Source organism: Tasmannia lanceolata, unplaced genomic scaffold (assembly GCF_043159265.1).
Source record: "Tasmannia lanceolata isolate RefF3 unplaced genomic scaffold, GAP_Taslan_0.1 ptg000005l, whole genome shotgun sequence".
Taxonomy (NCBI): Eukaryota; Viridiplantae; Streptophyta; class Magnoliopsida; order Canellales; family Winteraceae; genus Tasmannia; species Tasmannia lanceolata.
The window spans coordinates 6,780,344-6,802,501 of NW_027518682.1; the positions used below are offsets into that span (position 1 = coordinate 6,780,344).

Here is a 22,158-nt window from a genome sequence, read left to right on the forward strand (position 1 = left end):
TTATATGATGATAAGGTTGGGATAGTGATTGAATGGAGTATGCATGATGAGTCTCTTTTTTAGATAGTTACGTAGAGTTTTTATTTTCCCTGTTTTTCAGCCACTTCTTAACACACACCCACACTCAAACACCCCGCCCACCCCCGCACCCACCTACACCTTGCCCCTCTCCTGCCGCTTGAAAAAACTAATATTTCATGGAAAAAACTTTCATGGCTGCCAAACATGACCTACCTGTTTTTCAAAGCATTAACTACTAAAATTAGAGTATTTATGTTTATAAAAGGTTAATCCTCAACGAGGAAGAATACTAGTTGTATGCGCAAGGTCTGCAAATGCACAGATTTTCTTTGTCTGCGTCTTTTTTTCCTATGGCCAACTAAATTCTACTCCAATGGTTTTTTGTTGAAAACCACATTCCGGTATAAATGAAGGTGTTTGTTTGAATTTTTTTTGTTGGGTAGTTGGCGTTTGGCGGAGACGCCTGCCTGTTTATTTGATAAAGATATATTAAATTCCATTAAATGGTTGCCATTTACTATTTACCTGACAGATATTGTCAACTGTAAAATTTTCAAATGCAAGCCGCTTGTTCGACTTTCCTCTCGAATCAAGAGAAAAGGGAAAGTAAAGAAGATACCATATTACATTCATCCAAACTGACCCCATGGGGCACGTTTGGCTACCATGAATTTGTTTTCCTGATTTTTTGCCACTTTCCATCACCAGAGACACTATGATCTTGTCTTTTGTTTCCTAATTTTTAGCGACTTCACCCTCATCTCCACTTGGAGACCCCGGGTTTATCATGAAAACAAATTCATGGTAGTCATGCGTGCCCAAAAAGATATTTGTAGTCAGAAAGATTTGAAACCATTCGTTGTTGATCTAGCAGAAAGGGGAGCAATCTTTAGTCTTTTGGGGCAACCATGAAAAATAATTCCATGGAATATTGGTGGACCATGTGAAAGATGAGATGAGGGAAGGGGAGAGACTTGAGAGGACACAGTGGAGAGAGCATGAGAAATCATTAAAAACAATGAAAAAATATACGCTGCTTCGAATTGGTTTTTCCCCCCTCTCTGGTAGCAAATACCAGCTCTCCAGAAAGTAGAGATCCTCATATAATTTACTGCAGCTATTCTGTTACATGTCGTTTTCTCTACACACAGAAAAATAACCACCAACTATGCACTCTTAGTTCAATGACCAAATGCCCTTACCTTCTGACAAAAAGTAAACAGCAAATTCCCTAGCAAAGGAGAAACATAACATGTTTACACTTCATTTTTTCATTCACAAGAAACAAAGGGTGGACGGGGGCAAAAAGAAGAAAAACAACAGATGATATGCACAACTGGGAACTTAAATGGAAGCTCACCTCACCAATCTTACTCATCTTTCATGGAAATCTCATGTCTCCTCCTTTGGCCAACTTCCACAAGCAATGTGAGAAGAGCCTCACACACCTGAGAAGCATCAGCTTCACTAGGGTCATTATTCATGGGCGAATAAACCATCCAAGCATGGTCTAATTTACGATCAGGCCGCACTACAACAGACCCAGGAACCTCTGCATCCCGCCGTGTGACTAACCCATCACTCTTCTCACCATACCTGACCTGGAGTAGTTGGGCGCAAGCAGCCATAGCAGCACCAAAAGGCATAACCACTGGGAGTTTCGTGGATTGACCAGTGGCTAGGGAGGGAACTATAGGGAGCTCCGCATGTGCAACGTGGGACAAGGTAGCAAGGGTCCCAGGAGCGATGCCGGCCTCTGTGTGGAAAGAAACTACAGGCAATTCCCCAGGAAGTGGGTATTTTCTCAAAAACTCCTTTCTCCTCTCGTACGTCAAGTCTTCTAGAGCCTGCAAATCACCCTGTGCCAAAGATAAAGATGGAATTATGACAATTGAAATATAGCATGAATTGAGTCATTTAAGCAGGACTGACATTTGAATTGGACAAGTTTTGTGAAGCTGAAGTTATTTCAAGACTCAAAACTTTTTTTTGAAAGTTGACGGAGATATATTAGAAATCATACCAAGATTACATGAGATGGGACCAGGAGTCCCCCTATGTATTACAGCGTATGGGGACCCAGGAGATAACTCCCAGGCTATAAAGCAGAGAAAAAAAACCAAAAACCAAAAAACTATTCCTCTTGTCATTCCCCTATACGTCCGTCATCCAAACCAAAACTTCCAATCCCTGCCACCTTCCTTCCTAGAAGGCCATTCGTAATCATTTTTTCAAAAACTTTTAGTTACCCCTGATAAAAGCTCTACCCAAAAATCTTTGTGATCTTCCATTGAGGATCTTCAAAACAGACTCTCCTTCAAGATGTACAATTACCCAGTTTCCTCAAGAGATGCTCAATCTCAAAATCAAAGACTTCATCATTCAACAGGAGGACAGAGGGATCCTCAGGCTTCGGTTCTATAACTTCAGAGGCCTTTTTTCCAACGATCCTTTCCTCCTACTTTTTTTAACCCCACCGCTTTATCTGCTTCCCATCGGAGACACCTTAGATTCCTCTCATCAGCCAATGATTTGTTGAAGAATGGGTGTTTATACATAGGCGTATGAGTTTCCTTGACGTTAAAGATCCCAGTCAAACTGAAAAAAACTTCCACTTTCCAGTTTGCCTCCTCCTTAAAGAGTTCCATTGCCTCTTGAGGAAGTCCTTAATAATCTCCCTAAGGGTCGACGAAAACCTAGAAGCCCTTTCTTCATTGCAAGCCATGGCCTTCATCTTACAAAGACCCTCCTCTATCTCCATAAGGTCCATGGACTGCTTTCTTTTTCGGCCAATGGCCAGATCACTCAAGGAAGAGGAAGGGAGGGGAGGAGTTATCGTTTTGATGTTCCATTTTTTGGCTTTTCAGGGAGAAAGCAAAAGGTCGAGAGCTACCCCACTTTCAAATCTCCCGAAAGATCCCAAAGACACCTTTTTAAAAGGGCCACCGCCTATTATGGCCAATGACCAACCCCCACACCTCCTATTATGACCAAAACTCAAAACTAAACTTGGACTAGATGAAGGCTTGAGTTCATCAAGTTGTTAAATGAGAAATATGAGTTGGAAATTTGCCAAGCAACAAAATTGTTATTTACTTTTCTTTCTGTTGAAAATTTGATTTGCCAATCATCTCCAATTATCTTTAATAAAAGACTGATAGTTAATTATTAGGTTTTCTCTTGAAAATTTTAGGGTTCATGTATAACCTTTTGATTTCATGATTTTTTTTCTTTTCCTCCCATCAAGCTTTTTAACTGCTTTTTTACTCTCTTCTGTAGAATGCAGACTTTCTGCAAGCTAAAGGTAGAGCCAGTTCTTTCAATAGACTCAAGAGTCAAGACAAAAAGGATTGACAGCTGGAAATAACACTATGTAAGATTGGCTTGGATTTTAACTCTGTTGACGGGAATTAGACTAGTAATATTAGTATTTTTTCATTTAGTCCTCATAAACGTAATTTCTCAATAATTAAAAAACGAAACCCACCTCCATGACTTGTATGTGTTTTACTTATCCAAACGTTGTATCTTCTTCTTCTCCTTTTTCTCATGGTATCAGAGCTCATCCACATCTAGGGTTTGAAGATCAAATCCAACCTTAATCCCTAAGATGCCAGCCTATCTTATTCTCTATTTATTTATTTATTTTCTTGGGAAGGAACTGTTCATTGTAACCGTAGAACTGATGTCATGCCATCCCAAATCTTATCTCAATTTATACCATATGCCAGATCTCAATTTTAGGAGATCTGTATCTGTTTGATCTAAATATTCTTTGGATCCGTATGTGGTGAAAAATATCCACGTAGAAACAGTTTGTAAATCAGTTGTGTACCCGATGACTTCTCCGTTAAAAATTTTAAAATGGCAAATTTACCCCCCAACTCATTTAATCCGTTTTAGCGTTTTTAGATTTCCCAGTCGCCAAATGGCCAGTGGGTCTACAGATATCCCAAGTTCAAGTTCAAATCCACATGAAAACTTTGGATTGAAAATTACAACAGTTTGATTGGATAATGTAAGTTTTTTAGAATGGTCTCGATCAGTGAACTTGCTGGTTGGAGGTAAACAAAACTGATAGATTAATGGATCCATTGAACCTATTAGGTGACTGGAAATCTAATAATTTACTGGCAGTGTCATGGATGTATTAGTCATAGTATGTTCTTTTGCAAGGATATATTTCAGCCGCATCGGGAAATTGGTCAATTATGCTAGGAGACAAATCCCTGCATAAGTATTACACTGAATTAAGTACTTATAGGAGGAAAATTTTAATAGAAACCAAACATGTTAATGGGATGAGTCATGCAGTATTTCTTCTCTTAAGGCAATAGGTAAATCTGGAATCTAGGGATCAATAAGAATAATAAGAAAAAAAAACAGAAAAAAATGAAAGATCAGTAGTAGTATCTGAGATTGAAGAATCCGAAGGCTGGAAGAGGCATTAGCTCACCCAAGTGGAGGAAGGCGATGAAGAAAATATGTTGGCCTTAGCAAAGAATTAGACATGGGACTTGGTGATGTTACTTGAAGAAAAGAAACCCGTGCAATGCAAACAGATATATGCCCGATGGGGAAAGAAGATACAAATCTCAATTTGTAGCTAAAGGCCACATAAACTTACAGAGTAGATTATTCAGAGACCTTTGCTTTAATTGCAAAATTGAATTAAGCTCGAGTTATTATTTTTGTGGCAACTAATAAGAAAGGGGACCTGAAGGAGCGAAGAGAAGTTGGAAAGGATAATGGTGATAAGGGGTCCGAGCGTAGTAACCCTGTATGAAAGGCCTTCCGGCCTAAAAAAAAAAAAAAGAAGAAGAAAAGGAGATAGGAAAAGAGGTAGGAAAAGTGGAACATCAACTAGGAGGAAAAAAGAAAGGAAAAATAGAAAATAGAAGAAGAACAGAAAAGGAACAAATATAGAAATGAAAAAGAGAATTCACGCTGGACTATGCTTTTTGGTGGTAGTTCATTTTGCTTCTAATTTGATGATTTTTGAAGCTTCAGATTTAGGGGTCGTAGATCTTTGAAGGATGGATCCCTTCTACATTACCTCAGGAATCTATCGTCAAAATAGCATTGTGAATGACATGTTGTTATCCAGAAATTACTTTCTTATAGCCGTAGCTTGAGAGATTCGTGCTTTCTTTTAGGCCTCTTGCCTGGATACTTTAGTTTTGCTATTCTTTCTGGGAGTGTCTTAGTTCTGAAGTGTTGGAGTTTAAGGAGGGAAATTTTAGTAGTTTGTTTTCAATCATCCTGAAAGTCCAAGAGGGTGCTGGTTTCGAGTCCCCAGGTTGCTAGTTAGGAGTTAGCTATAGTCTTAGATCCCATTTCCATACCAACCCAAGATATGGTTATTAGACTATGTATTAACCATCGGAAATCGTCGAGTAGTCTTAACAGGTACAGGTGATAGCTGCACATGCTTGTAAGAAAAGATGACAAGAATGCAATCTACAAAATAGAGAATAGGAATGCTTACACTCGACAGTAAATGTTGTTTTGGTTATCTTTGAATTAGTCTTGGGCGTGCCCGTCCCAATTCATTTTAATATTTTGTATTGCAGGCTGGGACTCCTAGTCCCGATTGCTATCTGAATATTAATGAAATATGTCAATCTTCGGAGACATCTGATAAAACCTGCGCAAGGATGACATGCACAAATTGAGAAATGGTCCAAATTTTCACACTGAATCTGAAAAGACCAAATTGCTGGGGCAAAAAATAGGAGATTCTAGAGGCGATTCGTGGCGCTCCCTCCCTAGGTCGATGGAAGCCCTAGAGAGGGAGGCGGTCTCTCTCTCTCTCTCTCTCTCTCTCTCTCTCTTCGCCTTCTCTTTCTCTGTATTTTGTGCCTCGCCCTCTCTTTCTTGTTTCTCCCCATTGTTGGCTCCCTGTCGTCTCCCTCTCTTCCTCTGTATCTTTTGAGTCTCTCCCTCTCTTTCTCGTCTCTCCCCATTGCTGGCAAAAGTTGAGCCGTGGAGGCTGGATCTGGAACCGTGGAAGCCGGATCTGGAGTATGGCTCTTCTGTGGAGGCCGGATCTGAAGCCGAGGAGGCCGGATCAGGAGCCGTGGAGGCCGTGATGATGGATCTGGAGCCGAGGAAAACCGCAAAGGTTGCCAGAGGCGGTGAAAGGCCGTGGGTAGCTGGATCCGGAGTTGTGGAAGACCGGCTACAGGCGGAGCAGTCTTATTTTTCAGGCCGTGGACTTTCGGAGGCTGTGGATTGCCGGATTACAATGGGGTTGATGGGTTTGGCTGTAGGAGGCTTGGTCTCCGGAATCAATATCATGGATGGTGGCCTGAGGACGGGAGTGGTGGCCAATTGCAATGGTGGTTGCCGGATCTTGATGACGGTGGTGGTGGCTGAGAAACCCCTGGCGGGTTTTCTGTGGATGAAACGGAGGTGCGACTGGAGGTGGTGACCGTGGTGATTGGTGGTGGTTCGAGGTAGAGGCCGTTGGAGATCCGATGTTGTCCAGTGGTTGGCTATCGTGCACGGTGATGGCGCACGATAGCTCTAGGCCTTTGAGCGGGATTTTTGGAAATTGAATTCGGGATGTGGTGGAGAAGTCTAAGTGACGTGGCAGGTCATGATTTTGACTTGGGGGCCCACAATATGGCATTTTTGTTGGATTCGATACAATTAAGGCTATTGGGTAATGTAAGGGGTAATGGGTTTTCTTTTGGGCCAAGGAGAAAGCTCTTGGACAATTCATACTATGTAAATCTGGTGGGACTACTAGTCCCCATTATAAAATTTGCTGGTATGAATATATTTGTCAATTTTCAAAAAAGAAAAAAGAAAAAAAGAAAGGGGCCTTTCACCTTTGTACTAACTTGACATCAAGAATGCATTCTTGGATGGTGACTTACTAGAAAAGTATACATGACTCCTCGAAGATTTCTCAGGGATGAAGGGAGTGGTTTGTAGATTGAAAAAGATCATTTGTAGACTCAAACAATCTCCAAGACTGGTTCCAAAAGTTGAGAAGTGCCCTCCGACAAATTGGGTTTCAAAGAAGTGCAAATCATTCCTTGTTTGCAACGAGAAGGTATTATATGAAGGAATGAAGTATCTGCAACAATATTTGAACTGCAAGAGTGAATAAGAATGAAGATAGGGGGTCTCCTTGACACATTATTAAGGAAACCAAAAATAGAATATTTCCTCCCATTGAGCAAAATTAAAAGTCGCAGTGGAAATACACTGATAAAGCATTCTAGAATAAAGTATAACCCAACTCTACACTCTATCCACTATGGTAATATGCACAAGTCCTGAACAATAAAGTATAACCCAACTCTATACTACTCATGATGGAAAATCATCCGACATACACATAAGCCTTGGATTTTCTATTCGTCATCAAGCGTAATAGCATGCTCTTTCCTGAGTTGGGCCAATTAAACCAATATGTGCCAGCTTTCTTCCATGTTTCCAAATCAAGTGTTGTAATTTCTAAGGAGACCCTGTACCCATTTTATATTTGGGTGGTGGGGGTAGCTTTCCTCCATCATATGACTGATAAAAAATAAGGTAAACAAGTGTGGATCTCAAGGTATGGAAAATGGACCAAAGATGAGAAAATTACTTTATCTACTTAGCAGGAATAGAAAAAGTATTCACTCAAATTACTTCATCTATTTTGTAGCATACACATATCATGGGTAAAAAGACTAGGAGCACGTGATACAAGAAGAAATATCTGTAAAAGTTTATGAACAGATCCCAGTCATGTCAAGCTATTTCTCACAGATTGGCATAACCTATTGACCAGTTTAATATACAGAAATAACAAAAAAATAACAGAAGACAGAAGAGCCTATAAACTAATTCTTTCACTGTGACCAGCATTGGTAAAAGAGGAATGCTAGACTCACAGGCCCCCTTGCAATAAATGGGGCAAAGGGCGTCGCCGTTGGTCAAATCCCATTAGAGATGGCACAGAAAATTAAGATCATAACTGTCTTTAATGGTAATTGACCAATATGGCGTCGGGCCTATTATTGTAGAGGGTGATTCTTCCAATGTAATAGCGTGGCCTTCGAATTGCTGACCTGGTCCCTGGAGGCTTGCGCCTATTCTTGATGAATTCAGGGATTTCATTTGTGTCGTACGACCACGCTTGATACATATGTGCTGTTCGGCCAATGAGGTGGAGGACGGATTAGCAAAGGCTGGAGCCAATAGGGAGGATGACCTTGTGTTTTTTAACGGGGCTCACCAAGGGATTCCGGGTTTAAGAGTTCACTCTCCTTATGTACTGTCATGGTTATAGCTAGCTTGGGACATCTTGTCCCTGCTCCGTTGTACTTCACACTTTTCTGATATTAATAAATGTTATCTTTAAAAAAAAATTGACCAATAGGGGTGCCCTTTACCCCCTTTTTTTGCAAAGGCACCTGTGAATCTAGCACTCCTCTTGGTAAAAATATCAATCCAAAGAGAATACAGGTATCAACACAATTACAATATAACTTATTCTTTCTTTCTTTTGAATGTAACAAGTATCATTGAAATAAGATATGCAGGAGATGTTCATAGAGAAGGACAGCAATAATAGTACCTTAATCACTTTAGATATAAGGAGCTCCATGATTTTCCGTAACTGAACATAGTCACCAAGCTGCCCTTCGCGCAAGATATCCGAAGCAATTGGGCTACCTCCATATGGACTTTGAGTTAATGCCAACCCAGCAACCTTATCTTTCAAATCTGACCAGTACATAGATAATGCAGCTGCTGCATCTATTCCCCCTTTGCTATGTCCAAGGAGCAAGACACGCTTCCTGGAGCCCCAATAAATTTCCTCAATATACTCTTTTATTTCTCTGGCATTTTTCTCAACAGATGCCTGAATATTCAATTGAAATATAGAGGATAAACAACACGAAAAATGCAATAAACTACAAATAAACAAATGAACTACCTCACTGTGAATCTTGGCAATATGACAAGCTAGACCCATCTTTGAGAAGGACATTTTCGTATTAACAAAATAAAGTGGACCATGGTTGCTAAAAAGACCTGCCAAACCAGAAGCCAAGGGAGCCATAATAAGCATAGGGTGTCTAAGCAGAAAGCTGACCAATTTGCTTATCATCACCCATTGGAAAAACTTAATAATTGTTACCTGGAACAAATAAGTACACCATCGAACTTGGCAATTTGTGTTCACCATTTCTGAAATCCGAAGTCAGAGTTAAAATCAGAGGTTAGAAGAATGTATTGTGTGACATTGCTAGGTAGATCAGGTGGGAAATAAAACTTCACACGAAATTGGTGAAATTTACAGCTATACCTAATGCTATCAAGAACTTCCATGAATCGTTTAGTTCCATCCTCAACAGGTGGCATTCCTGAAGCACGCTGTAGCCATCCTATATCGTCTGCTGATCCACGTATAGTCTTCCTAGCCCGAGCAATAAGTCTGAAAGCAAACATGTGAGAAACCACAATTGTTTCGCATAAGATCTGTATATCATTTAATTAAACATAAAAAAACAAAGTACAGAATTAATAATGAAACATACTGGAGCGTCTTAAGATTATGCTCTAAAAACTTTGTTCGAATGCACTCATTAATTTACAAGAAGAATACCTCAAAAATGTAGATTTTGAAATCTAAATTTTAAACAACTAAAAATAAAGTTCAAAAATATTGTTGTATCATGTACCAATAAGTAATGTCTGACACATGCCTTTTTTTTTAAAAAGGACTCTGACACATGCCTGACACACAGATGGACAAATAACTTTGCACAAGATTGTATCTGCTTTGACCTAACCAAGCATGCATCAACAAGTAACTAGGACATACATACCCTTGAAAAATTGAAGATGCATTTTGGACTTTATCACTTGATTCGACTCGCTCGGTGGTATCTTGGAATTGATTTCCTGTTGAGCTCCTCCTCAGTCTTGCATCACGCATAGATGGGGGAGCAGTGGACACATTACAAGGTTCAAAGGATGTGGAACAAGTTCCATGCGAAGACTGATAACCATTCGCAAGGGATTCTTTTATTTTTCCCGGTGATAGCATTGCTGATTCACGTCCACCCATGCTAGTATCTTCAGGCACAGGTTCATCTATAATAACACCATGAATCAAATAAAATATTATTTGAATTTCAAACATTATATTTCCATCTAGAACTCCCAAAATAAAATAGTGTTAAATATGATAAAAAAAAATTAATCATGAAGCCATGGATTATGAATGAAAACAATGATAAAGAATATCAGTCCTCTGCCCAAACCAAATAATTAGAGGGGAAAAGCATTGGCATACCACCAAAATTCCACCTGTGTTTGCTGCTCAGGATGTAACTTTTATCCTATGGATTTCAGAAAGCATAATATGTCCAGGAAACTATGGTTATCATTTTTCACATAGCCTAGATGGTGAAGAACTCAGGTGGGAGATAAACTCTTAGGCAGGTGTTGATCAAGGATATAAATCCAAATGGTGAAAATATTGACCAATGCTAAATGGATGTGTGCCAGGCCAAAAAAGAGAACCAGTCACCAAACTCTGAAACTGTTCAGCAATTAGCTCAAGGAAACTCTTGGTTCTAATTTCAGATTCATAAACAAGATGGGCCTGAATTTCCCCACCATTCGACAAATTTAGATAAAATGAGTATAGCATGTTGTTCTGATTAATGCATAAATTTCTAAACACAGAAATAATGGAGAATTTTATACTGAAATAGAAGGTAGCGGAATCATAGCTAGGATACAAAGAAAAGAATAATAAGAGAAAATTAAGGTCCCAGAGATATCATAATACATTCATTTAGAATCAAAACAATATCATACAAAATAGTGCAGTGAAGAAGGATGACAGAACCAATATAGGAATTCTAGAAAAGAAGCTCACCAACAAAATTAGAGAAGCATTGAGTTAAATATGAAGTAGTTTGTGTCAGATAAGAAGCAGCTTCATTGAGAGCCGGAACAGATGTAAAAATCTGAGGGATGAGCCCGTCAATTTTCAAACCATCATTGGAGTCCTGAGAAAAGAACAATCATTAGAAGTAGGAAATTGTTAAAAAACAATTAGCCAGAGGTTCAAGAAATTTATGCATACAAATAGATACGACTTGTTTGCAAAAACAAAATGTATTGGGACCAAAAAGCTGATGTGGAGACCAAGATCCATTTGCCAATAGGCTCAAATATGGGTTTACATCTAAGAGCATGTGTGTGCGCACGCGAGCGCATGTGCTTGTGTGTATATCAACCCATAGGTTTCAGCCTATCTCCCATGAATTTGCCTCAATCCAGATGAGAGACCATAAGGATAAACATCAGATTGAGGATAAGGTTTAGACACAAAGGAGCATATGTATCTCAATTAGTCCATCAACCCATAGGGCCCAGCCGGGGTAGGTGGGTTATGTCGTGATGATTGCAGCGAAGTTGTGTGGGCTTATTCTGGCCCTCTTGGGGTATGTGATGCCTCGGAGGCCGAGGTAAAGGCGGTATATCATGGTATTAAAAGACTTGATAGAGAGAGCATGGATCACATTATTGTGGAGGGTGATTCACTCAATGTAATTCGATGGTTGAAGGGGGCGGTGTTGCCTCCTTGGAGATTTTCGTCTATCTTTGATGAAATAGATGATCTAATCTCGGGCTCTGCTATTGTTTTCAATCATGTGCGGAGATCTGCCAATGGGGAGGCGGATTCTTTGGCTAGGGGTGGGGTTAGTCGTATGACATTGGAGTGGTTTGACTTCCTCCCTCCTTGAGAGTTTTTTTGTATCTTTATTTTTACTGTTTCTCGTGTACTTTCGGGAGTGGTCCTCCTCGGCCCGCTCCCTTATCTAATGAAATCATTCTACCATTTCAAAAAAAAAAAGAACTTTGATTTTAACCCAAGGAGAAACCTAAATACGTATATACTATTAGAAATAACACATTAGCCAATATGGTGCATACACAAAAGTTATATGGTGTGTCACTTCATTAATGGTAAATTTGTAATTATGCAACATAAGTGTTTATATATTCAAGTAATTAGGGTTGTAATATACATCAAGTGAATAGAATTCCAGCCCCACGAATTGTGTGGATTCTTCTCTTCTTCTTTCCTATTAAATCTTCTTATACTCTATATCTCTTCTCCTATATACTTATGAGACTCTTCACACGGTATCAGATAAAACAGAAGTCAGATGGAACAGTGGATACATACAAAGCTAAACTCGTCGCAAAAGGATACAACAAACAACTTGGTCTTGATTATGAAGAAACTTTCGGTGTTTTAGTCAAAGCAACCACAATATGATCATCATGGCCTTAGCTAACAACATTATGTGGAAACTCAATCAGATGGGCATGAAAAATGTAATCCTATATAGCAAAGTTAAGAAGGAAGTCTACATGGAACAACCGGACGGCTTTGAGGAAGCAGACAGGATCACGTGTGCAGACTCAAGAAAGCTATATATGGTTTAACAACAAAGCTGCTATTAGCATTGCCCGTGACACAATTCAATATGTCATGACCACAAATATTGAAGTGGATTGACAATTCATAAGTGAGAAGCTAACCTCCAGAGCGATTTGTTCTCCCTACGTTACTACACATCAATAAGTGGCAAATATCTTAACTAAGGGGGTTTGCAAGAGTAGACACGAGGAAATAATAAGCAAGTTAGATATGGATGATATCTACTCACCAACTTGAGGGGGAGTGTTGAGATATGATATAAATAAACCCGCAAGTTATAACGGCATTCTTGTCTCTATTGGGTAATCATTAATAAAAGCATACTAGGGTCGTCTGAGAGAGCATACCCACGGATCTATTCTCTATTCTCTATTTTCTTCTCCTTTCTACAAGCCATAGAGATTGTCGGATGGTTCGCAACTACATATGCTGCTCACAAGAGGATATGCGAAACTGTATTTTGACAACCAAAGTGCGGTCAACTATTACAAAATCCAGCATTTCATGAAGAAAACAACACATAGAAAAGGATTTTCACTTTGTCAAATAAAGACTAGAAGTGGTGAGATAGCTCTAGTTTTTGTTCCAAGCAAAAACGGATTGCAAACATCGTCACAAAAGGACTCGCAAGGGATCATCAAATTTGTCTATATGGCAACCTGAGTGTGCATGGTTTTAAACTTCGGTCAAGAAGTGTCAGTTACGGCCAACATGTGTAGGTTTCGGTGGGGACCAAAGTCTGAAATATGATTCCTTCGTATGCACCCACATAACAAAAAAACTCCATGAATTCAGAAACATTAATGCCTATTCCATTAATTAGATGAGTTAGATGAAATGTAAAAGCAATGGAAAGACCATCAGGTCTTGAAACATGTAAAATACATGTGTTTAGATTGAACCTTACTGTTCCAAACGTGCACAACAATGCATTTCACTAGATGTTTGATCTTATTTATTTTAAATAGTAGATGTTTGTATAGATGGTTTCTTTATGCAATGGTTTCTAGGTACGTATTCGTGTGAAGCTTATGTTGAATTTCCAATGTTGCCATGGACTTCCATAAACTTTCATTATTTTAACAAGATTTCCATAGACTTCTAAAAACTTCCATGAAGTACTTCCACTTCCGCGTGTATAAAAATCTTGACCGAAACCAAAGTTTGATTTCTTGTGCTCAAGAAAATTGTACAACTTGAGAAGGAGTTTCTGGTTTTTGGGTGCGTATTTGTGTGAAGTTTCTCTTAAATTTCCATGGACTTCCATAAACTTTCATTATTTTTACAAGATTTCCATAGACTTCTAAAAACTTCCACAAAGTACTTCCACTTCCGCCTGGACCAAAATCTCGACCGAAACTGAAGCTTGCTTTCTTGAGTTCAAGGACAGTGTGCAACTTGCGATTGAGTTTCAGAGATAATACATTGCCAATATGGTGCACACACAAAGGTTTTTATGTTGGGTCAATTAATGGAAGATTTGTAATTATGTAACGCAAGTCAATGTTTAAAAACGCGGATGCGGATGTGACGCGGAACGCGGCCAAGAAAAATCCTTGTCGACTCGGCGCGGACGCGGCCAAGAACGTGGTTGACGCGGTTGGCGCGTTCATAACTTGGGAGAGTCAAAGGAGTTTATTGACTCTGTAGCTGCCAAGGTAAAAAGGAGTCGACTCGGGCGAGTTCTTTGTCGAGTCAAGGAGTTTTTACACACTGACGCAAGTGCTTATATATACAAGTCATTAGGGATGTAATATACATCAAATGAATAAAATTCCGGTCCCACAAAGTGAGCTCTCCTCTTGCTATTCCCTACAAAATCTTCTTCTTTCTCTCTGCTGTATACACTTGTGAGATTCTTTTTTTTTTTTTTGGTTGGTACCTATGAGATTCTTCACATATACTAACTAGCAAGGTTAGTTGGCATCCCATTGATCTGCCAAAATATGCAGGAAAGCAAGCATAAATAACACTACTCAAATCAAGGATCTGATTCGAAAATGTTTTTAAGAGGCCCCAATGGATGGCAACGAACCTTGATACTCTTAATAGGCCAGTTTTGGCAGCTGAGCAAGCTCTGCCACTCTAGAAATTGTTTTTTTTTCTCAAACAGTTTTTATTATCGATACCGAATGAAATTTGAAAAAAAAGAAAGAAAGGCAAAGTGTATATTGGGAATAATTATAGCATGCAATGTGATATTTACTTATAAAATCAATCATGTCTTCTTGCGTATCTTTTGAGACATTATAATAACTCGTACGAAATACACAAAATTCATGAAAGCAGTGAAGGTCAATTACTTGAAACAAGCAAAAACAAAAATCTATTATAACCATATAGATATTTCATCATACTAGTCCTTACCACTAAAGGGGCATTTGTTTCTCCTTTGTTAGAGGAGCCAGCCTCCATGGACGCAGCAAAATTCTGTCAATCAGAAGAAACAAAGTGATTAATCATGATTGCAGTAATATGCTAAAAAAGTAAAGATGCTACGAATAATAATGACACTTAATGTAATTGTTGAGAAAAATCTGCCGGGTAGATCCGATCCAATTGCAGACAAATAAACAGAAAAGTAAAACTAAAAACAAGCCACAAGATGAACATGGATATTTTACATGGTTCGGCCAAGATGCCTACATCCACGGAGATTTTACAAGTGTCATTTTTAGCTACAGTTTGGGTACTTTGGAAGGAACGAAATGCTAGAGTTTTTAAGGGATTTAAGAAGGGACACAAATCCAATTCAAGAAGTTGAATGCCTTAACCATATCTTGGGTGAAAACTTTAGAAGGTTTTAGATTTGTATCGGCATATGATTTGTGGCGTGGATGGAAAGAGATTTGCTTGGCATCTAGTAAAAATCTCAAAGTTATCCAAGTTTGGTCCCCTCCTTCCCATGGGATTCTCAAACTTAATTTTGATGGGTGTTCAAGTTTGGGCAATCCGGAGCCTGCGGGGATTGGAGGTCATTTGAGGAACGAAGGGGGAGTAATATGGGCTTTCAGTGGTCCTATAGGTGTGGCTAACGCTAATGAGGCGGAAGTTCGTGTTACCATCATGGCATCAAGTTATTTCACAATGAAGATCTTAATAAGGTGGTCGTGGAAGGGGATTCTCTCAATGTAATTAGGTGGCTAAGAGGCTCATGTTCCACTCCTTGGAGATTTGGCGCTCTATTTGATGAAATTCATGATAGAATTCGATCTTCCTTGATCTCCTTCATCCACATCAGGCGGTCGGCGAATGGAGAGGCTAACATACTAGCTAGAGAGGGCGTATTTAGGGATAGTATTGAGCATTTTGACTTTCTTCCTCCCTAGTTGCTTTGTATTCTGTAATTTTTTCCGGATCTTGTTCGTTTCTTTATTTTGTCCTCTTTGGGACCTCCTATGTCTCGCTTTCAATCAATTTTCACTTGCCATTCCAAAAAAATAATAATGGATTGATCCAAAACCCACAAACCTGCAACCCTTCCCCTTTCTTCTCAACCAAGACCATACACGAGAAACCCGAGAGAAAAACTCACTCTGTCCCTTTCTTTCTCTGAAAAACTCATTCTTTCATTGTCATCCATTCCATCTTCTATGTATTCTTCTCCATCACTATCATAGATGAGACCACCATTGATTCCAAAGAGCTCATCTTCGTGTTTCCATTGTTTTATAGAACCAAATCTTTATAAGTTTTGCAGAAATATATCGTAGGACTGAGAACTAATGTTGATTGAATATCATCCGTACTATCCAATGTATCCCCAATTGCCGATTCTTCACTTTCCTCATCGATCTTTTGCAAATTAAGATAAGAAACTTCCTCTTTACAAGACTTGGGTTTAAAATCTTCCTTCGTAAGAGTTATTTTTTCTCCATCATTCACAAAGGATAGGGTTTCTCTTTTCCCTATAAGTTGCATCTCGATCATAGTATCATGGTCTCCCTAGCAATATTGGGACCACATCACACCACACTTCTTTGTACTTAGGTCTAATAGAAAAAGAAACCAAGCAATGAGTAGAAGCAAGTAACTCACCTCTCATCATGAACCACTGTATCTTGTACAGTTGAGGATTGTTTTCTTCTTTCAGAAATCAGAAGTAATTTACCCACCATCTCTCTTGAAATGATGTCTTCACTCCAACCATTTGTTTTGCATCTTCTCTTCCCGATTCTCCCTCTCCTTCCCTTTTCTTCTTCTTCTAACTTTCATGACAGTTTAGAACTCCCCTATACGAGAGCCACAATCCAGGTAAAAAAGCCTTCCAATCCCCCACCCTAAATTATGGCCAAGATATACATCAAATCCCCTAGCAAGATCAGAATCCCTTCAATTCCTTATTCCTCAACAACCTTGCCCCACCCCCACTTGGCGCAGAGACCAACTTCCATGACAGGAGTCCTCCACACCATTACTAAAACTACCTTTCAGATTAACAGATTCAACCATTTGAAATAGAACAACCAAAAAACACAATACATCATCCAATCCAATCTGAAGATGTGCCTGAATAGAAATCGCGCCAGCAAAGAGAATTGTAGTTAAAAGTTATGGAAACACTCAACTTTCATCAATGCAATTAAATAATAATCCAACAATCCCAGAAAGAATAACAAAACAAATCTACGTTCAATCCAGTCTAAGGAAATGGTGGAGCACAGATACAATCTTCCATTCAAGAAAACACACAAACAGGATCCTTCAACAGACTCAGATTTCAGTATATAAACAATTCATGAACGAATCTCAAATCATATCTTAAAACATCAAATCATTTTACCTAGTCACAATCAACAAAGAAGGATTAAACCACCGACTCATATTCCAACCAATTTTCCTAGTCAAAATCACATTAAGAACAAAACCCTAATCAATTTACAAGAAATTAGGAGATGATCACAGATCTCAAAATAGAACCATATTTCCTAAATTTACTGCATGAAGGCGTATCATTTTTCAGATGAAATTCTTCAAAAGACCTAATGCGGGAAAATTGAAGGTCTTACCTATAAATTCGGATCACGGATAGGATAACTGGAGCAGATATTGTTGAAATCTGGAGAAAATTTAGGTTGTTAGGTCTCTTTTTTGAGATGAAGGAAAGAGAAAATTGGGAGAAAATGATGCGTTGAGATTTATTTCTCTTTGCTTAGTTGGGGAGGTTAACCGACTTTCAGGAAGAGCCGGGCCCTCTATTACCGGGTCTTGAACGACCCTTAGATATGATGGGACGCTAAGCAGACTAGCAGAGCGTTTGCGTATGTAATAAGCGCATCCATCTATAGATCAGAGGGTCAGGATCATCTTATGGAAATGATTTTGGGGTCACAACCTACTTACGTTGTGTGCCGATAAATTGACGGTTTGGGTCAATATAGGGAGTGGGTCATACAGTACCTTTTGGAAAAAAAAAAAAAAAATGGATTAGAAGCATGGTTTTAAATTTCGGATTTCGGTGGAGACCGACACCGAAATCAAACAAAACCGATACGGTCATTTATTTCGGCCGAAATTTCATAATTTCGGTTGAAATTTCAGTTTTTCCGAAATTTGACCCAAAAAATCTGTTTTTTTAAATATTAATTTAATATTTCACTGAAATTTCGGCCAAAATTTAATATGGAATAAAATATTGTTTTCGGATTGTGTACCAGATTTCGACAGAAATTTCAAAATTTCAAGGACCGAAACCGGTACCGAAACCGAAATTTTAAACCTTGATTAGAAGACCACACACCATATAAAAACTTGTAATATTGGGCTGAAGAAAGAAGATTGATAGTAGACTTGGCAAAAAGTGACCCGGCCCCATCCGGCCCGCCAATAATTTACGGGGTTGGGTCACTAAATTAGTAGTGACCCGTTGCAATTTGACCCGGCCGCCCAACCCCTCAAAACTGGGCTGGGCTAGGCTAGGTAAACTTGCGGGTGCCCGTTAAAAACCAAATGATTGAGATTTTATATGGTGTAAGCCCTTATAGTACCGTATTTTTTAGAAAGTACCATACGGACCACATCATAGGATGATCTAAACCGTCTATGTGAAGGAACATGACGTAAGTAGGTTGTGTTCCAAAAATCATTTCCATAGGATGATCCTACTCCTCTGATCTATAGAGTTTTCCATAAATAATATGCAATTCCTCCATAGATCAGAGGTCTAGGATCATCCTATGGAAATGATTTTTTGGGCACAACCTATTTACGTTATGGCCCATCACATGGACGGTTTGGATCATCCTATAGTGTGAGAATAAAAACAGGAAAAAAAAGAAAAAAAATTGGGTGACCTATGGGTCCGCCCGGCCCATATGGGTGGGGTTCACAAAATAGTGACCCGTAAGATTATGGGTCATTTGTGACCCGGACCCGTACGGGTTTGGGTGAAACCCAGCCTGGCCAACCTGTTTGCCAGGTCTAATTCATATCATGGGATTGACTGGAGATACCATTGTGTCTTTATGGACGGATATGATCATGAATCAGTGCACGCATGGTATATGTACTTCCTAATGTGGAATCGTTGATCTGACAAGCACCCCAGTAGCAACCAAGTGGGTCCGGGTCCCACGCTGGACAAAGATCTCAATAGTGAGATTGAGGCATGCAAGTATCGATCAATTGGCAACCACGAAATATTTTTTCATGGAATATTAGTAAGCTGGGGTTAGGCAGACCCTGACGAGACACGAGAGACAACAGAAACAAAGCAAAAAAACAAAGAAAAATTACAATCTAGTATAGATCTTCCCCTCTCTATCCGACTGAATAATATCGAGGAGCTTGGGATGGGGAACAGGAAAGGAATGATATTCGAACCCTTACATGGGCATTCTCTCTTAGAAAGGAAGTAGGCTGCCTCATTTGCCTCTCTCCAAATGTGTGAAATTCGCCAAGAGTGAAAGTTCTTAATTAAGAATGCTCTGCATCTCGCTGATCTGACCAGACCTGCACCAATTTGCTTTTGCTTTCCCCTGAATGATATCAACAGCAAACGAAGAATTCAATCCATAACTTAGTGACACCCAGCTCTGTCTCTCTCTTAACACCCAAGGAGATGGCATCTAGCTCCAACTGATTGGGGAACATTAACAGAATAAGCAGCAATCACCATACAGCTTATCAAGTGTTGAGAGAAGGGTAGGAAGACTGGAAGAGAGGGAGAGAGAGAAAAAAATTAGAGGGCATGACTGAGGAGATAATGCGAAGCACCTCAACAAAACCACTCTTTTGAGAAGAGTTTTTTCTTTTCCCCGTTCTCTCCTCAGTCCTCACTCATGCCCTCTCAATTCTCATTTCCTCTGCCACCCTCCTTGCCCCCTTTCCAAATATTCTATCGAAAAAACTTTCATGTGTTTCAAACATGGCCTTAAAGACATTTTATTTACAGGAAATAATATCAGCACCCATGTTTTAATAATTGCACAAATGCATTTTGTCTTTTCCTTTTTAATTGGCTTGTCAGAGCATTTTGAGAATGTTAATAACCTTTGACAGGTCTTTAAGTAATAATATATAAGATTTGTTAGTGCAAATATCAAAACATGATTGTGCTGATAACATTTCCCTTTTTTTTTACCATGCTCAGTGATAATAGGGTCTGTGATCAGGGAAATGATATATTCACCCTCCTGTTAGAGTAGATCAAATCCCACAAGATCCATTGGATCACCATGTATTAGGTGAGAGGAGAGGTAATAAGAATAGACAAGGGAAATAGTTTAGATTAGGATTAGATTATGATTATCTTTCTTATCTTTATCTTCGTGTAAATGCTTATTACATAGGCATTGCCTATTATTAATGGGGATTTGCTAGCGCAGAAAGCCATTTCGTTACTAACTTTTGCATGGGAGTACAGCCACACAAGTTGACTTTCTGGCAGATTTTGTCTTATTCATTTATTTCATGAGGTGGCTGTTCTCGCACACAAAATATTTTGTCTTATTCATTTATTTCATCTGAGGTGGCTGTTCTCGCATGCAAAATCCAGCTGCGAAATGGCTTTATGCGAAATTGGCTAGCAAATCCCTTGTTAATGAAGATGAGTCAGAGATTAGTGAAAATTTCTGATTTAAGACCCTTCTCTTTCCCGGCATCCAATGAGAAGGAGTTGTAATGACGAATAATATCCATGGACCGTATGAACATACAGCAAGAAATAGGCTCAACTGCATAATAATGGTTGATGCAAATGATTTCCCCCTCATAACCAAGATTCTAACAAAATCAATTGAACACCCACGTATCTGTTTGCATTCTTTCTGTGGAAAGAATACAGAAAGTTGCCAAAATTTTCCGTTCTCAATGGTTCTTGCGTTTGATTGGAGAAAGTGAAATATCCAACGATGCGATGCGTGATATGCAAAAATATCCCTTTGGTTTTGGATACCTACATTATTTCCATGACGAATCCTTTGTGTACCTTGGCGTTCCTAACCGTCCACTCATTTTTTATTGATTCCCAAGCTCGTCGATCTGACCCTAAGGTGGTACATATCCTGTAGAAGCTGTCACAATCATTAATAAGAAGATTACCGCTGTATTCGAAAGCTGGCAAGTAAGTCAGGAGTCAGAAGCCTTTGATCAGTAGAGGGCAGGCAAGTCCCCATTCCGCTCTCAAGTCGGAAAGCAAGTTTGGAAGTCAGGACAGAAGCCTTTAATTAGTAGGAGGCAGGCAAGTTCGTTGTCCGAAAGCGTATGGGAAATGATATTTCCCCACCTCTGTTGGATAAAATCCTCCCCCCCCCCCCCCCCCCTCCAAATTAATTAGATTTTAAAGGCAAAGAAAAACGTTGAAGGGGGTGACTTTATCCACCAATCTTACAGAAACCATTAAGCCGTTAAGCGCATATATCTTAACTGATCCCTCGTTTGCCAACATGGTGCCCAATTTTTAGCTTTTGCATTTTCTATCTTGGGAGAAAATAAAATGCAATATTTGAGTAAAATATTTTAAAAAGTTCATATTTTAGTAATGGCACCCCCTTCTAGATCTATCCATATACATTGATAATGCCACCCCTTCCAACCCTCTATTTTGACATTGGCACACTTATGGCACTCGAGTTTGATAATGGCATCCACTTCACGTTCTTTTTAGGGATCAGAGCCGAAATCCCCATTCATCACTACACTTTCACTTTACTTTCACTTCATGCGGGGCCCACTTGATGAGTAGATCATGTAGGAATTGCATACAATCAACAGCAGAGAATACGATCCGATAAAAAAGATAATGAAGAATAATCGTGGGGTTGGAAGCCAAATCATGTTTTGGGAGATAATGTTTTAAAAAGATATTTCTTAATTAAAGTTTGACTAATTTAGAAATTTTCTGAATACCGTAGGAAATGATGTCTTAAATTAGAAACTTCCAAAGTGGAAATCTTGGAAGGAATTGACGAGGACCATCGATGTAGGATTCACATTGATCACTTCAAGAAGATCGACAATCAATCAATCGATCGATCAACAAAGCCTTTGTCCCAAACTTTGATCGCTTCAGAAGATCGACCTTATAGAAATATTCTTCGGCAAGTTCCTCGGCTCGATCACCATTTTGAACCGTCTGATCCTCGAAATGGAAGTCCTTAAGAATCCCATTTTGTAAAATATTTATTCAATTTCCCTATACTTCCTATGACAAGTGGGAACTT

The 22,158-nt window shown here is 39.2% G+C and overlaps 1 protein-coding gene across 4 annotated transcripts; it reads right to left on the reverse strand.

Annotated features, from left to right (window-relative positions):
- Positions 1–1,064: 1,064 nt before the first annotated feature.
- Positions 1,065–17,710, reverse strand: LOC143877286 (alpha/beta-Hydrolases superfamily protein). Of its 4 annotated transcripts, none has more exons than XM_077379269.1 (10): positions 17,506–17,710; positions 17,280–17,336; positions 14,864–14,926; positions 10,919–11,051; positions 9,858–10,125; positions 9,335–9,463; positions 9,167–9,216; positions 8,963–9,060; positions 8,600–8,887; positions 1,065–1,880 (listed from the first exon to the last, which is right to left on the reverse strand). In XM_077379269.1, the coding sequence occupies exons 3-10, from the start codon at positions 14,909–14,911 to the stop codon at positions 1,392–1,394; spliced, it is 1,503 nt and encodes a 500-aa protein (XP_077235384.1). In that variant the 5' UTR covers positions 14,912–14,926; positions 17,280–17,336; positions 17,506–17,710; the 3' UTR covers positions 1,065–1,391. The 4 variants fall into 4 exon arrangements, with proteins under 4 accessions (XP_077235384.1, XP_077235386.1, XP_077235383.1 ...); XM_077379271.1 differs by lacking the exon at positions 17,280–17,336 and adding an exon at positions 12,844–12,949 and having other exon boundaries at positions 17,506–17,709; XM_077379268.1 differs by lacking the exon at positions 17,280–17,336.
- Between the last annotated feature and the right edge of the window lie 4,448 nt (positions 17,711–22,158).

Bases quoted from the DNA above. Each gene is read 5' to 3' on its own strand.
- LOC143877286 (XM_077379268.1), bottom strand. From the start codon at position 14,911: ATGGAGGCTGGCTCCTCTAACAAAGGAGAAACAAATGCCCCTTTAGTG. The intron at 11,052-14,863 runs GTAAGGACTAGT...TTCTTTTCTCAG, and splicing joins AAACAAATGCCCCTTTAGTG to GACTCCAATGATGGTTTGAA. The intron at 8,888-8,962 runs GTAGTTCATTTG...TTGAATATTCAG, and splicing joins TTGCCAAGATTCACAGTGAG to GCATCTGTTGAGAAAAATGC.